At 37.7% G+C, this 13,956-nt stretch overlaps 2 protein-coding genes across 5 annotated transcripts in view; one reads left to right on the top strand and one right to left on the bottom strand.

Moving 5' to 3' along the window:
- Positions 1 to 13,956, bottom strand: part of MYO5A (myosin VA) — a 214,798-nt gene that overhangs the window by 14,456 nt on the left and 186,386 nt on the right. For 2 of the 4 annotated variants that reach the window (XM_017504603.2, XM_017504608.2), the window contains 4 exons: positions 12,246 to 12,320; positions 10,891 to 10,984; positions 4,362 to 4,508; positions 1,928 to 2,082 (listed from right to left, as the gene is read on the bottom strand). In XM_017504603.2, coding sequence (XP_017360092.1) covers positions 1,928 to 2,082; positions 4,362 to 4,508; positions 10,891 to 10,984; positions 12,246 to 12,320 — 471 coding nt within the window. The remainder of the gene's footprint in view (positions 1 to 1,927; positions 2,083 to 4,361; positions 4,509 to 10,890; positions 10,985 to 12,245; positions 12,321 to 13,956) is intronic. The other 2 variants (XM_017504607.2, XM_017504612.2) reach the window with 1 other exon arrangement.
- Positions 8,269 to 8,758, top strand: LOC108286646 (60S ribosomal protein L32-like). The gene has a single exon (XM_037729946.1). The coding sequence runs from the start codon at positions 8,308 to 8,310 to the stop codon at positions 8,713 to 8,715; it is 408 nt and encodes a 135-aa protein (XP_037585874.1). The 5' UTR covers positions 8,269 to 8,307; the 3' UTR covers positions 8,716 to 8,758.

The raw sequence follows: 13,956 nt of genomic DNA, 5'->3' as shown, positions 1-13,956 counted from the left end.
TCAAAATTAATAAATCCATGTTAGTTCTTACTCTATCTCATAGAGAAAACAAGTTGAATTCAAAGCTATTTGCAGTTTTTATCAGAAATTATCATAAGCTAAAAACTGTATGGATTCTCTATGTATCTTTGACTAGTTATGCTGTGTAGGGCTGATGGCAAAAAAACAGTTGCCAAAGTTGAAACAGGTATGCAAGACAAATACACAATTCAAAACTGGGATGTGGGACGAATTCACATTAACTTAAAATGGTATTAAACAGTGTTATGTTCTAGTACCCACTCATTTTTAATCTTTACACGATTTGGTATGATAGTCAAACCAGTTAAGTATCTTCTTGCAATTGTGATGACAGAAAGAAAACTTTATGATTCACTTTTTTTTCTCTCTAGGAACTGGCCTAAAAGGTAGCAAAACTTGTAGTTTATCTAAGTGCAAACTGCATCAACACACTAAAAATAAAATGATTTATGTCTGGAAAACATTCATCAAGTTTTAAATACTCAATCTTCAGAAACTCCATGCTTTAGTAACCACTGTAGAGTGTTAACGACAGAAAGTGTCTGCACAGTAGGGACTGACAGAGAACCAGCATCTGTCAAAAGTTCACCCTCCAGGGCTGCAGGAGGGAGGAATGGGGAGTTAGTATTTAACGGGTACTGCATTTCAGTATGGTGAGGATGAAAAGCGCTGGAGATGGATGGTGGTGATGCCTGTACAACAGTGTGAACACAATGCTACATAACTGAACACTTGAAAAGGTGAATATGGTAAATTTTATGTTATATATGTTTTACCTAATTTTTTTTAAAGTTCATAAAAGAAGTCTTGCATTTGAAAGAGTCCACTGGGCATGCTGACTATCCACTTATCTTTACCCTAAAAGTTCTTATTAAGTTCGATAATCAGAAAGCAAAGGACTTGCAGCACATGACCTGAGCTCCTCACAACAACACTGAGTTAAAACTAAGCCTGTGCTCACTGTTTCTCTGGAGTCAAGAGGGGGATTATGCAAGGTGACTCAGTGACTACCGAGTTGTGTAGGCTTTCTGCTCAGTTATGTAACTTTGCTATCTTTTCCAAGTCTCTCTTCTCTGATTAGCATCTGTGTGTTGCTTCCCACATGGAACCTCACATTTTAGGTAACAGGGAAACTTATGGGGTGAGGTGGAGAAAAAGTTGGAAGAAAAATTTTAATGTTTTATCAGACCTCTTTTTATATGAATGAGCCATGTCTTAAACTTATTTAACATTTATTTTAATTTCAGTATTACATTTCTTGTATACTGGATTCTACTAAATATTTTTAATTTAGTTCTAAGTAAAACATCAAACTATATCTGTTCATGAATAAACTTAGTATACAGGACAGTTAAATGCAGTTATGCCAAGTTAATTTTGATTACTGTTCAACTTAAACCCTGTTTTGAAAGAAGGCAGATACACATGTTCAAGGAAGAATGTTTCTCCCAGTAGAAGTTTTCACTCAAGACTGAAAAGTGGCTGTGTGCAGTGGCTCATGCCTGTAATCTCAGTACTTTGGGAAGCTGAAGGTGGAGGATCACTGGAACACAGGAACTGGAGACCAGCCTGGGCAAAACACTGAGACCCTGTCTCTAAAAAACATAACAAATTAGCTGGGTGTGGTGGCGTACAACAGTGGTCTCAGATACTTGGGAGGCTGAGCTGAGAGGATCGCTTGAGGCTGGGATTGCACCAGGGCTGCAGTGAGCTGAGATTGCACTACTGCATGCCAGCCTAGGTGACATAGCAAGACCCTGTATAAAAATAGATAGATAAGTAAATAAAAACTGGAAAGTGTTCATAACAAGCAACTTAGCTAAAGTCGAAGGAAGGAAAAGCAATCAGTGCAGATTCTGTCATCTTTAACAATTCATAACGAGAATTTTGTTGAACATGAACTGACCTTCAATACTTTTTTGATGCTGTTAATTGTTGATGTTAGCAGCGACCTTACTTTCTGATCATCATTCAGGTAGTCAGCATGTCGAACACACATAAACAGGATATATGCCGGTAATCCTGGAATCAAATTGACTGCTACGCCACGTGGCTTCAGTTCTAAAAAAAGAAAAAATAATAATTTTATATAACATGGATAATTTTTGTAAGGCATGCATTGTGAGATATAAAAGCACAGTTGTCATGTAAGAATTCAATCATTCAAGGTAAACAGGTAATATAAAAAGGGTATTTTAATAGCTCATTAAGTAGAAAAATTCTAGAGTGTGGGGCATGTCTATATAGTGACAACTCCCAAACTGATATCTCCTGTGCTGACTTTTCCCTTGAACTCCAGTCTCACTATCAACTGCCTTCTTGACCTCTCTTCTCAGGCACATGAAACTAAGCCTCTACCAAACCCATCTCTTGCTTCCCTATGGAACCTACTTTTTTGGAAGTTGTCCCCATCTTAGTAAATGAGTGGCAGCTCCAGTCTTCTAGTATCCTAGGTTATAAGCCTCATGTTCATTTTTGACTCCTTTCTTTTCTCATACCACATATCCAATCCATCAACAAATCCTGTTGGCTCTATCTACAAAATATGTCCAAATCCAACTACTTTTCACTGTCTACCAGCTACAGACATCCCATGGAGGTCACCGTCATCTCCTGCTGGGCTGCTGCAATAGCTCCCTAACTTGCATCCTTCATTCATCACTCGCTCCCCAGTAGTGCATTTTCCATACAACAGTCAGAGCCATTCTTTTGGAACATACTGGTCAGATGATGTTACTCTTATTCTGAGGATCCTCCACGCAGCTTCTCATCTCGTGCATTTATAAAAGCCAAAATCCTTACCATAGTCCATATTCCCTTCCTCACTCCAGCTCACTCTGCTCCAGTCAAATGGGTCTCCTTGTTGTTGGTTGAACATGCCAGGTATGCCCCCTGCCCAGGGCCTACATGCTTATTATTTTTCTGCCTTGAATGTTCTTTCTTTAGATATTAGCATGACCTGTTCATTTACTTCCTTTGGTGTATGTCCAAAGATCACCTTACCAAAGAGTGTTTCCTGAAAATTTTGCATAAACCAGTACACCTGCCTTCACTCTTTCTTCTTTTTACTCCATCACATCCTATATTTGTTTCTTTTCTTTATTTCTCCCCTGGAATGTAAACTCTGTGAGAATGGGTACTTCACTTTGCTCATTACCTAGAAAATGCTTGGCACATGATAAGAGTTCATTAAACATTTGCTGAATTGATAAATCTGTTAATTCTATTTTTAAAAACCAGTGACTCCTTAACATTTTTGCTAAATGAAATTCATGTTGAAACTTAAGCAACTCTGCACCTATATATAGTACCAAGTTTAATGCTAGGAACATTCAATCAGATATAAGTGCCAATCACATTGCTGTCACCCGAGCACCTGGCAGGAGGAATGCTGTGCAAAGGCTGAAAGGAGAGGTTTTTAGGATTTTCGCTTCACAACTTACAGTGTGCACGCTAATCATTCACCAGCACCCTCTAAAAAGTCTTCTTGCAAAGCCAGCAGGCTCAGACCCAATCTTAAAGGCAGTGTGCTGCTCTGAAATGCTTCTTCTACTCCCATCTCATTTGTTCTGTCCATTTCTTCCTTTGTTAGAATCTTTTCCTTGTTTCTTTTTCTTTTGTTTCTTCCCTATTATTACGCTGTTGTCCTTGACCTAATTAGTTGCAAACCTTTCTAGGTGATTAAGGAAACACTGAAATTTAGGAACCTAAATGGCCTAGAGAAGTTGTGCTCAACCATGGTTACACTTAAGAATCCCTTGAGAAGTTTTTTATTTTTATATTTGAGACAGACTCTTGCTCTGTAGCCCAGGCTGGAGTGCTGTGGTGTAATCACAGTTCACTGTAGTCTTGAACTCCTGGACTTAAGTGATCCTCCCACCTCTGCCTCTTGAGCATCTAGGACTACAGGCATGCACCACCACACCTGGCCAATTTTTTTTTTTTTTTTGAGAGATGCTGTCTTGCTATGTTGCCAAGGCTGGCCTTGAGGGGTTTTTTAAAAAAGTACTAGACATTGCTAGGCAAAGATTTTGATTTAACTGGGCAGGAGGGAGAAATACATCAGTATGGTTCAAAGCTTCCAGGTGATTCTAATGTGCAGCCAGGGTTGAGAAGACCTGATCTAGAGCAATCCTTGTAGGTGGGTCTGAGGCACGTGTCCCAGCAGTTGGACTGAAAATGCTTGGTATGGTCAGGACACTACTGCAGCACTAGAATACACGGTATGTGATGAGGACTAATGAAACCTATGTTGAATATTTCAAAAATTAGTGACTAATTTTTCCCACCACTGACCTATGTGCCAGAAATAACTTTTATCCAATGCAGAAAATACTTGCCCAGAATCAGGTTCTTAACAAGTTTTTGCTCATCCTCCTTCTTGTATTCCAGCATTCCTTGGAAATCCTTTTCTTTCCTGGGAATGTTGACTGGTCGAATGGGTTCATCAATGATCTGTCCTGGAGATATGTTCTCCATCTGGCCCACTTGATGAGAAGTAAGAAAGAAGGAGAAAATGTTTTCCACATAGAAAAGCTGAGAGGCCTCCAAGTTCCTATAATTTTGAATGCACTCTACAACAACTGAAACTTGCCATATTTGCCACTTAATTGCCTCCTGTTAAAATGTTTATTTTTTCTGTTCAAATTAGTCGAACAGATGGCAAAATTATATGGTAATCTTACTCTGAAAGCCACTCCTACCTAACCATAAATTAACATCAAATAACCTTATGTGATTCAAAACCTTTTTTTTAATGTAATAAGGTTTATTTTTAATAAGATTAAATGTCCAAAAAATAAGTGGTTTAACATATTTGTTAACTGATACTAATCAGAAATGGTCAAACATATTTTGACTTTATTCACAGGAGAAATAATCAATATCCTACAAAGGGGCAGCAGGAGCAGAAACAATTCCCCCTTGCCCTTGGCTCAATGACTTCAGTCATTAAAAGCAAAAGAACATTTACTTTAAATGTATCATTACAATCAGTTCAAAGCACCTGCAGATAGCTGGTAGAAGAGCGTTTCTTCATACCACTTGATGCAAAATGTATTATTTTTCACAAAGGCCTCATATGGCAAAGACCTAATTTTCTCCTGCCACCTCATTCCCAGACAAATCGCAAGCAGATAAACTATCTCTATGTAGTATGATTTCCTAAATGTTATTATTATTTTTTAAATAGAATGTTAAAAATTCTACTATGAAGTTGCAATCAATGAAGTACAACCACTGGTTTACAATGCTTTCAGATGTTAAAGATGGTCACTATTGTCAAGGGCAGCAGCTAGAGAAGAATTATGCTAAAAGTAAAAACAAAAAGTCTCCAATTTCATCTCACAATTGAGACTTGAATGGGAAATGCAACGAAAAGTAAAGAGACATATGAGTTATCAGCCACTGTGGAGATATACGCTAGTAACCAGGTTTTTTATCCTTTTCTCTATAGGGAGGGAGAGTGGTTAAGAGATTTAAGCGCAGATTAAGTTTAAATTCTGAGATTGCTGTCAAACAAAATGCAGATCAGATGCAAAAACATTAGAAAGTTTAATGTTGCTGACTCCACGAGGTGTCAGTAGTGTTTCTGGTGTCACTTTGGGCAATTTCCTGGGTTAGTTCTGAGAAGCTAGTTCTGCAGGAAGAGGTTATCACAGAGAACATCAGTACCTGCCAGTGCTCTTGCTTATGTGGCACGGAGCCTGGTGACACACCGTCCACCTCATGCTGTAGCAGCACACACTGGGACTATCAGCGCTGAAATCTGGTGTAGGTGAAGTCACCACCATCCAGCAACACTATGATATCTAAAGAGTGGTCAGATTGTGATTGGACAGATCAGGGCTATGGCCGTCTCCCATAATCTAGTTTTTCATAAGCATGATCCAGTCTGAAAGCCACGGGACTAACTGTAAAGTGTATTCTTCCATACAAGAAAAGAAGTGATTCAAACTGTGTGGTTTTACATAAATTATTTCTGGTGTCAGTTTAAATACAACACCACAAGGACCTCTGAAGCAGCACACAGTGAATCATAAGCCTGCTGCTGCATGTAAAAAACAAAATAATAAAACCCCTGTCGTCTGTGTCACTAGTAACTTTAAGCCGCACATACAATTTCAAAAAAGGGAAACTGGAGTGAAAACAAGTTCAACATACTAGGTTTATCAATAATTACACATATTTGGATTCCATGTAACCCAAGGAACATATTTTAAACCTACTGATTTATCAAATCTATGATTCTATCAGTTATAAAATACAGTATTTTATATAACACTAATTTTTAAAAATGCCAACTAAACTATAACCCATCAACAACTGTTAAGACATGGGAAACACTGTGCATCTCAGAATTTGTGAAATACAATGGATATTTTTACTAAGAACGTTTCTGTTTTTTAAAAAAAAGCTTCACCTTCCTTTTGCAAAATCTCTAACCAGGATATTTTTGGTGCTATATAAAAATGTCAGATAAAATTTGCCATACTCTCAATAAAAATTTTCTCCCTGCCTCTGAATTCCCCCTAGGGACTTAAGTCTTTGCAAAGCTCACAAATAAAATATAGATGTCAGTTCAACATAACCTTGATAGATTTAGCAATATTAACTACTAATTAAAATAAAATGTCAAACTTTATGTAGCATCAGGCAAATATGGTACCTCAAACAGATAAGGCAGGACACCACTGTAGTTTTCAAACACTCAAGAGACCTTGGTGGTTGCTACGGATTGAATGTTTGCATTCCCTCCCATGGGAAACTCATCTTTAATGCAACAGTATTAAGAGGTGGGACCTTTAGGAAGTGATTAGGCCATAAGCGCTCTGTCCTTATGGATGAGATTAGTGATCTTATAAAGAGGCTGGAGGGCCAGGTGCAGTGGCTCATGCCTGTATTCCCAGCACTTTGGGAGGCCAAGGTGGGCCGATCACTTGAGGTGGGTTCAAGACCAGCCTGGCCAACATGGTGAAACCCTAACTCTACTAAAAGTAGAAAACATTAGCCGGGCATGGTGGCACATGCCTGTAATCCCAGCTACTTGGGAGGCTGAGGCAGGAGAATCGCTTGAACCGGGGAGGAAGAGGTTGCAGTCAGCCGAGATTGTGCCATTGCATTCCTGCCTGGGTGACAAAAGCAAAACTCCGCCTCAAAAATAAATAAATAAAGAGGCAACTAGGAAATTAGTGGACCTTAGGTGTGTGCTCCAGTCCTACCATCTCACCTGCTGTGACTGTGGGTCACTTACAGACCTTAGTTTTTTCCTCTCATGAAATAACCAGTTGACTTCTAGAATCCTTTCATGTCTAAATTTCTTGATTCTATGAAAATTAAGATGGAACAGTCACCCCCGGATGAAAATATAGCACAAAGCAGATCAAATTTTGAAACACTCTCCATTTAGCTATAGTTTTTGCTAAAAAGTATATATGCTAGCAATTTTTTAAAAGTCTCTGTTGGCTTTTAAAAAAGTCTCCTTAATTAAATGTAGATTGCAGGAAGAGGCAAGAGTTGTGCTATTTTGAACCAAAAGGATTTAAGTGTGTTGGAATACATTTAAAGAAAAGCATAAGACAACGTTTAGTTATTAGATGATGCCTGTATTTTCTGTGTAACACAGAGATACAAGGATGAAAAGTGTCACCTTGATTCTCTTTATTTGGGGTAGAAGCAGGGTCACTATACTCAAGTGCCCAAGTCACATAAATCTATTTCATTTCATTCTCTAGATATGTATCACTTAATTCAAAATATCACTCTTTCTTTTTTTTTCTTTTTGTATTTTTTAGTATAGACGGGGTTTCACTGTGTTAGCCAGGATGATCTCAATCTCCCGACCTTGTGGTCTGCCCACCTAGGTCTTCCAAAGTGCTGAGAGCCACTGTACCTGGTCCTATAACTCAATTCTTAAGAAGTATTATAATGTCTTTTTTTGTTTGATCTATGAATCGCTATTTTCAAATGCTACTTATAGCTTGATAGCTGTCTGGATAGTTTAACTGATGAGGTTGATTTCTGATTGACACGGCTTAAGATTAGTAATATCTTAAAATGGTCTAACCTGTCTCTTCAATTAAAAAATATACATATCAAAGAAAACTAATAAAAATTATATAAAATAATAAATGGCTTTTCTGTTTATCAAACTTTACTAAAGTATGGCAAAGGAATCATTAGGAATTACACAAAGAATCTCACTAGTTAACACACTTAAAATGTGTTTTTTTCGATGTCATTCTTGGCGCTGCCTACGGAGGTAGCAGCGATCTGCTCCTCGACATCATGGCCGCCCTTAGACCCCTTGTGAAACCCAAGATCGTCAAAAAGAGAACCAAGAAGTTCATCCGGCACCAGTCAGACCGATATGTCAAAATTAAGCGTAACTGGCGGAAACCCAGAGGTATTGACAACAGGGTTCGTAGAAGGTTCAAGGGCCAGATCCTGATGCCTAACATTGGTTATGGGAGCCACAAGAAAACAAAGCACATGCTGCCCAGTGGCTTCCGGAAGTTCCTGGTCCACAACGTCAAGGAGCTGGAAGTGCTGCTGATGTGCAACAAATCTTACTGTGCTGAGATCGCTCACAATGTTTCCCCCAAGAACCGCAAAGCCATTGTGGAAAGAGCTGCCCAGCTGGCCATCAGAGTCACCAACCACAATGCCAGGCTGCGCAGTGAAGAAAATGAGTAGACAGCTTATGTGCACATTTTGTGTTTAAATAAAACTGGCATCTTCCTTAAAAAAAAAAAAATGTGTTTTTTTCCAAGCAAATACTTTGCTATCTGATTATCATCTCATGATATAATTAGTGCAGGGTTAAGTGCAAAAAGTTCTCTGAATAAAGATTTTTAAGTTCTGCTAATAGACATAGCTCACACACTCACATAGTGTGTGTGAGTGTGTGATTTGGAGGCTCAAGTTTTAATGTAATATATGACTCATGTAGTGCTAAAGGATTATATATAAAGTATGACTATAGAATAATCTTTCTGATTTCTAAACAAATATTTGTTTAGAAATATTTCAGTATTTGTACATCCAAGGGAGTAATATCCTTTACAAAGTAAATGTCCATGTTACCATGTTCTAAATATTTCTGAAACTTAATCACTCAACAAACATTTATGGAATGATTGATAAGTCAGACACTATGCTAGGTGGTGTGAAAGCAAAGGGAAATAGAGATGTTTCCCATGCTCAGGAAGCTCAGAGTCTACTATGGAAACCAGTAATTCAAACAGAAAAATTGCTAAAAATATGACATAGTGAAGACCATAAAAGATGTCAGCCAAACTGTGGTACACAGAGGGCAGAACCATAATGTCTGTCTGGGTAATAAGGAAAAGCTGCTCTTGAGGATGTGACTTATGACTCTGGTTTCAAAGGCTGAGCAGGACTTAACCAGGAGAAGCAAGATGGCTAAACAGAAGGAGCAGTTATGACAAGGCCTGGCACGTTGGAGGAATGAAAACCACACTTAGAGTTAAATCATTACAGATTCTTTTGAATATCCTCAGTGATGGGGAATCTTCACTGTTTGAACCAAGCAAGAATTAAATGCAGAATGACAATGAGAGGAAATTATTAACAGTTCACATAATTTGAAGGCAATTCCATAGAGTATCTCAAAATCCCTTGAGCAATGAGAACATTGAAATAAGCTTAGAATTTGGCTTTAGGCTGGGTGCGTGGCTCACACCTGTAATTCCAGCACTTTGGGAGGCCAAGGTGGGCAGATCACAAGGTCAGGAGTTTGAGACCAGCTTGGCCAACATGGTGAAACCCCATCTCTACTAAAAATACAAAAATTAGCTGGACGTGGTGGTGTGCACCTGTAATCCCAGCTACTCAGGAGGCTGAAGCAGGACAATCGCTTGAACCCGGAAGGTGGAGGTTGCAGTGAGCTGAGATTGCGCTACTGCACTCCAGCCTGGGCAACAGAGCAAGACTCTGTCTCAAAAAAAAAAAAAAGAATTTGACTTTAGTCTTGTTCACTGCTAGATCCCTGTACCTACAACTCTTAACGAATAAACATACTAATATAAAAGATGAGATTCATTTGTATATAAATAATAACAACAACTGATATTTGGTTGTTTCTCAAGAATAACCAAGTATAGATTTCGTGAGATGTTTTAAAAATCTTATCATAATTCATATTTTTCTCATTTACTTCTCTTTTTTTCCTCCATTAGACTACAAGTTCTTTGAGGACAGACTCTTGTCATACTCGTCCTGGTATCCCTAATACTAAGAATAATAGTAATAACTAATAACTAAGTTTATGAAGCATTTTTACTATGTATCGCAAATTCTTCTAAGTATAATATACTTATTAGGTTGATACAAAGGCATTTGTGGTTTTTGCCATTAAATGTAATTGCCTTTGGACCAACCTAATAGCTCAATCAATCCTTATAAACCAAGTCAGATGGATGCTATTATCATTTTCATTTAACAGATGGGAAAACAGAGGGATACAGAGGTTCAGAAACTTGCCCAATATCATATGATTAATAAGTAGAAGAGCTAGGATTTGAATTCAAGAAGCTTGACTCCAGAATCCATACTATAAACCCCTGTGCTATACTGCCTAGCACATTGTCTGGCATATAGAAGATATTCATTAGATGCTTACAGAATAAAATCTGTAAATTTTACTATCATGAAAGGAACATTTTTTCTCATCTAGAAATGTAAATTTCTACTCAACAGAGATTAGTTTGCCAAAAGTCAATTTTTTGTTATTATCACTAATATTTGCATGCAAACCACTATTAGGCCACTCATATAGCCTAAAGATGAGTCTTTAGGCCAAGACTCCAATCAAAACTCAGCAACTGTCTGAAAAACATGTTTAAATACCTTCTAGTTCACCAATTTTTTTGGCAAATACTTTCAGTTGTTTTTTCAGTTTACGGACCGTCTTATCCTGTTTTTCAAGTTGTTCCATCAAATCCTAAAGATCAAAAAGAAATATATCAGAAAGATCGAAACAGGCCTTCTAATATGCATCAAGGGAAAACAGACACAATATCACAGAAACAACACTGTTAGTTTTACATAAAAGCTCCAGAAAAGATCATTGGTGGAGCCACCACCTGGCTAAAATTGGCAGGCACGGGAAATGCAGCTACAATAAAAGCCAAATGTTAAAATATACAACGCAGTAAAATCCTTCACAGCGTGATGGACAGCAGGCCCACTGCAGAGTCTTTCCAGTAGACTCTATGTGGGAAAATCAACTGAATACTTGTAAAATGTATTGTTATTCCAGGAGAATGCTTTCTTTTAAAGGAGGACTGACTAGGCAAAAATAAATGTTGATGAATGCATGGAAAGGTGTGTGGGAAGCTTTAAGAATGGTTGAACTTAGGTAGGAACTGACACTGTCCATGTGTGAAGCACTGTCTCTATGAGAGCCACCCTAAAATTAGCCCTGAAACTTAAGAAAAGTTCAGAAGTTTTGGAAATTAAGAGATAAGTTGAAAAAAACAATCACAAAGAACAGGATAAAGAGTGGTCTGCTTACCTAGGAACCAAAATGGCAGGTGGCATAGGCATCTATAAAATCTTGCAGGTGATATAATTTTGCTTATACAGAAGAAAGGGGTAATTATGAATGCTTTATGCAAAAAGAGAAAACAAAAGCAGTACACTTAAGGAGGAAGGTAGGAAAAGTCCATACTTTTTGGCTATTTAACAAAGAATCTACTCAAATGAGATGCATGGTTAAAAACTCAATAATCAAAAATAAAGTGGACAACAGTAGGTTCAGAAAGAGCTTAGAAGGGCTCTGAGTCAGTGATGTGTGTGGTTTGTTATTCAGATTATGGAGAAGAAAGGCATTCCAAATACAAATATTCATTCTCCAGTTTAGACAGGAGTGGATTTAGATACCAGGCCAACCATTCAAGGGAATAGTTGCTATATCTTCAAAGTGTTAAGTTGTGCTTCTTGGAGTTTATGTGATCTTTCAAATCACATTTTGCTTCCATCACACTGTAAGCCTCGTGTTAATAACAAATCAAACATGACAATGTACTAGGACACTGATAGATGTGACACCACTGGCTAAAAGACAGCTGTGGGGAGAAACAGGTTTCGTGAAAGTTTTTGAAGAGACTTCCTGGGAGTGGGCAGGCAGCAGCGTACTCTTCAGTTATACAGGGCTAGAAGTAGCGAGGAAGACAGCAGAAAAGCACTATGGTTTTACATACAATCATCCGTTTGTAAAGGGAAATCCGATATGATTGATACTTCTTAGGGTCATCTGCATATAATTCCTCAAAATACTGAAAAAACAGGCACAATGGACATTTATTTTTGTCTGCATCTGAGGGGAATGCTATGTTTCAGCAAAATCAATTTTAAAATATTTTAAAACACAAATCGTGAAGCTATATATACTTGAAAGGCTCTGATTTGTCACCTTCCATTACCCTTTTATCTTTCTAGTATAGATGAGTCTAATTACATAGGTACAGATAGATGTTTCTTGTGTGATCAGAGGAAATATGCTGTGGCCAGGATGCCATCACTTAGCAGGCCCAGATAAGGCTGTCATTTCCCTCCTCCAACCTCCTGCCTTTTCACTCCCAGCCTCCCCCACACATGATGCTCACAAGTTGCTGCACCTTTTTTTTTTTTTTTTTTGCTGCCAGCAGCAGTGGCAAGAATAGGGGAGGCAAATATAATGAAAGTGAGAATAATGGCAATGTTAGCTCATGAAGTTGGAAAGGCTGGTGGGAAGCTGTGCATCTTCCTTTGCTGAAAGACAGCACGGGGGAGGCCTGTGAAGCCTGTTCACAAAAGGAGGTAGAAAAATCATTTTTATGTTTGTGTTGGTGTTAGGTAGGTGGGCAAGGTAGAGTTTCATGAACACTAAGTCCAGGTCTCCTGCTGGGCTTTAATCTCCTGCTCAAGTGTTTCTTATAGAAATGCATAACCAAGATTGAGAAAACAATGATTTTGAAAACATGTATCATTTCCTGTACTTATGTTTGAATCCATCCTCCAGAATTAGTAGTCAGTATAATGGCAGGAGAAGCAGCTGACCTACAAAGGGTTTTCCCCAAACTCAAACTCATTAACTGGACTCTATTAGCTTAGAATATAGAGGCTCAGCCTATTTTTTCTATTAGCATGAAAAATTCCCAAGAAAATTAATATTGCAAACAAGGTTGCAAGAGAAATGTCAGATCAAATTAGTGAAAAAAACTCTGGAAATCTGCCACCCAGAAGCATCTTTATTTCACCTTGTATTTTACAACAATAATTTAAAACACAGAATTTGTATGCTGATCAATCAACTCATTACATTGTTTAGTATATTTAGCAATACTTAGTCATCGAAGCATTGTTAGTTTAATTTAAGCAACAATATACTTGAGCATAGTAAAATGACACTTCAAAAAGACTTTATGATTCAGAAAAATTTCCCCACAAATTAGTGTGATTTCAGTCACTTTGGAAAGAGCCCACACACTGCCCTCACCCTCCTCCCCCATTCCCACAATGGAGCCACATACAGACCGTGAAAAGAATACCTTTGTGCTTTGCTTCTAATTCATATAAAAGATAGTTGAACAAATGACACTAGAAAACTATTTGTAATCTAAATTATCGCTAATGGGGTAATAGAGGGATAATTCAGATTGTTAAATCTTCAGAGAAAATTCATACTGTTTTATTATAGGTCATAAAAAATGTTAATTTAAAAAAGACACAAATCACCACCAATCATAAACAACTTTTCTCAAAATTGGGCTGGCACTACAATATGGACTTTATACAGAAATGTGAAATTACAACTTTTCAAGGATTTTTAATATGGTAAATATATTTGTCAAAAAAACTGTAAAACTGTAATAAAAGTTATTATGTGGCTGAAAAAGAAATATCTTAGAAAATATTTTTGGGGAAAAAAAA

This window comes from Cebus imitator, unplaced genomic scaffold (genome assembly GCF_001604975.1).
Source record: "Cebus imitator isolate Cc_AM_T3 unplaced genomic scaffold, Cebus_imitator-1.0 Scaffold325, whole genome shotgun sequence".
Classification (NCBI taxonomy): Eukaryota; Metazoa; Chordata; class Mammalia; order Primates; family Cebidae; genus Cebus; species Cebus imitator.
This window is presented reverse-complemented; position numbering and strand designations above follow the sequence as displayed.

Bases quoted from the DNA above. Each gene is read 5' to 3' on its own strand.
- LOC108286646 (XM_037729946.1), top strand. From the start codon at position 8,308: ATGGCCGCCCTTAGACCCCTTGTGAAACCCAAGATCGTCAAAAAGAGA.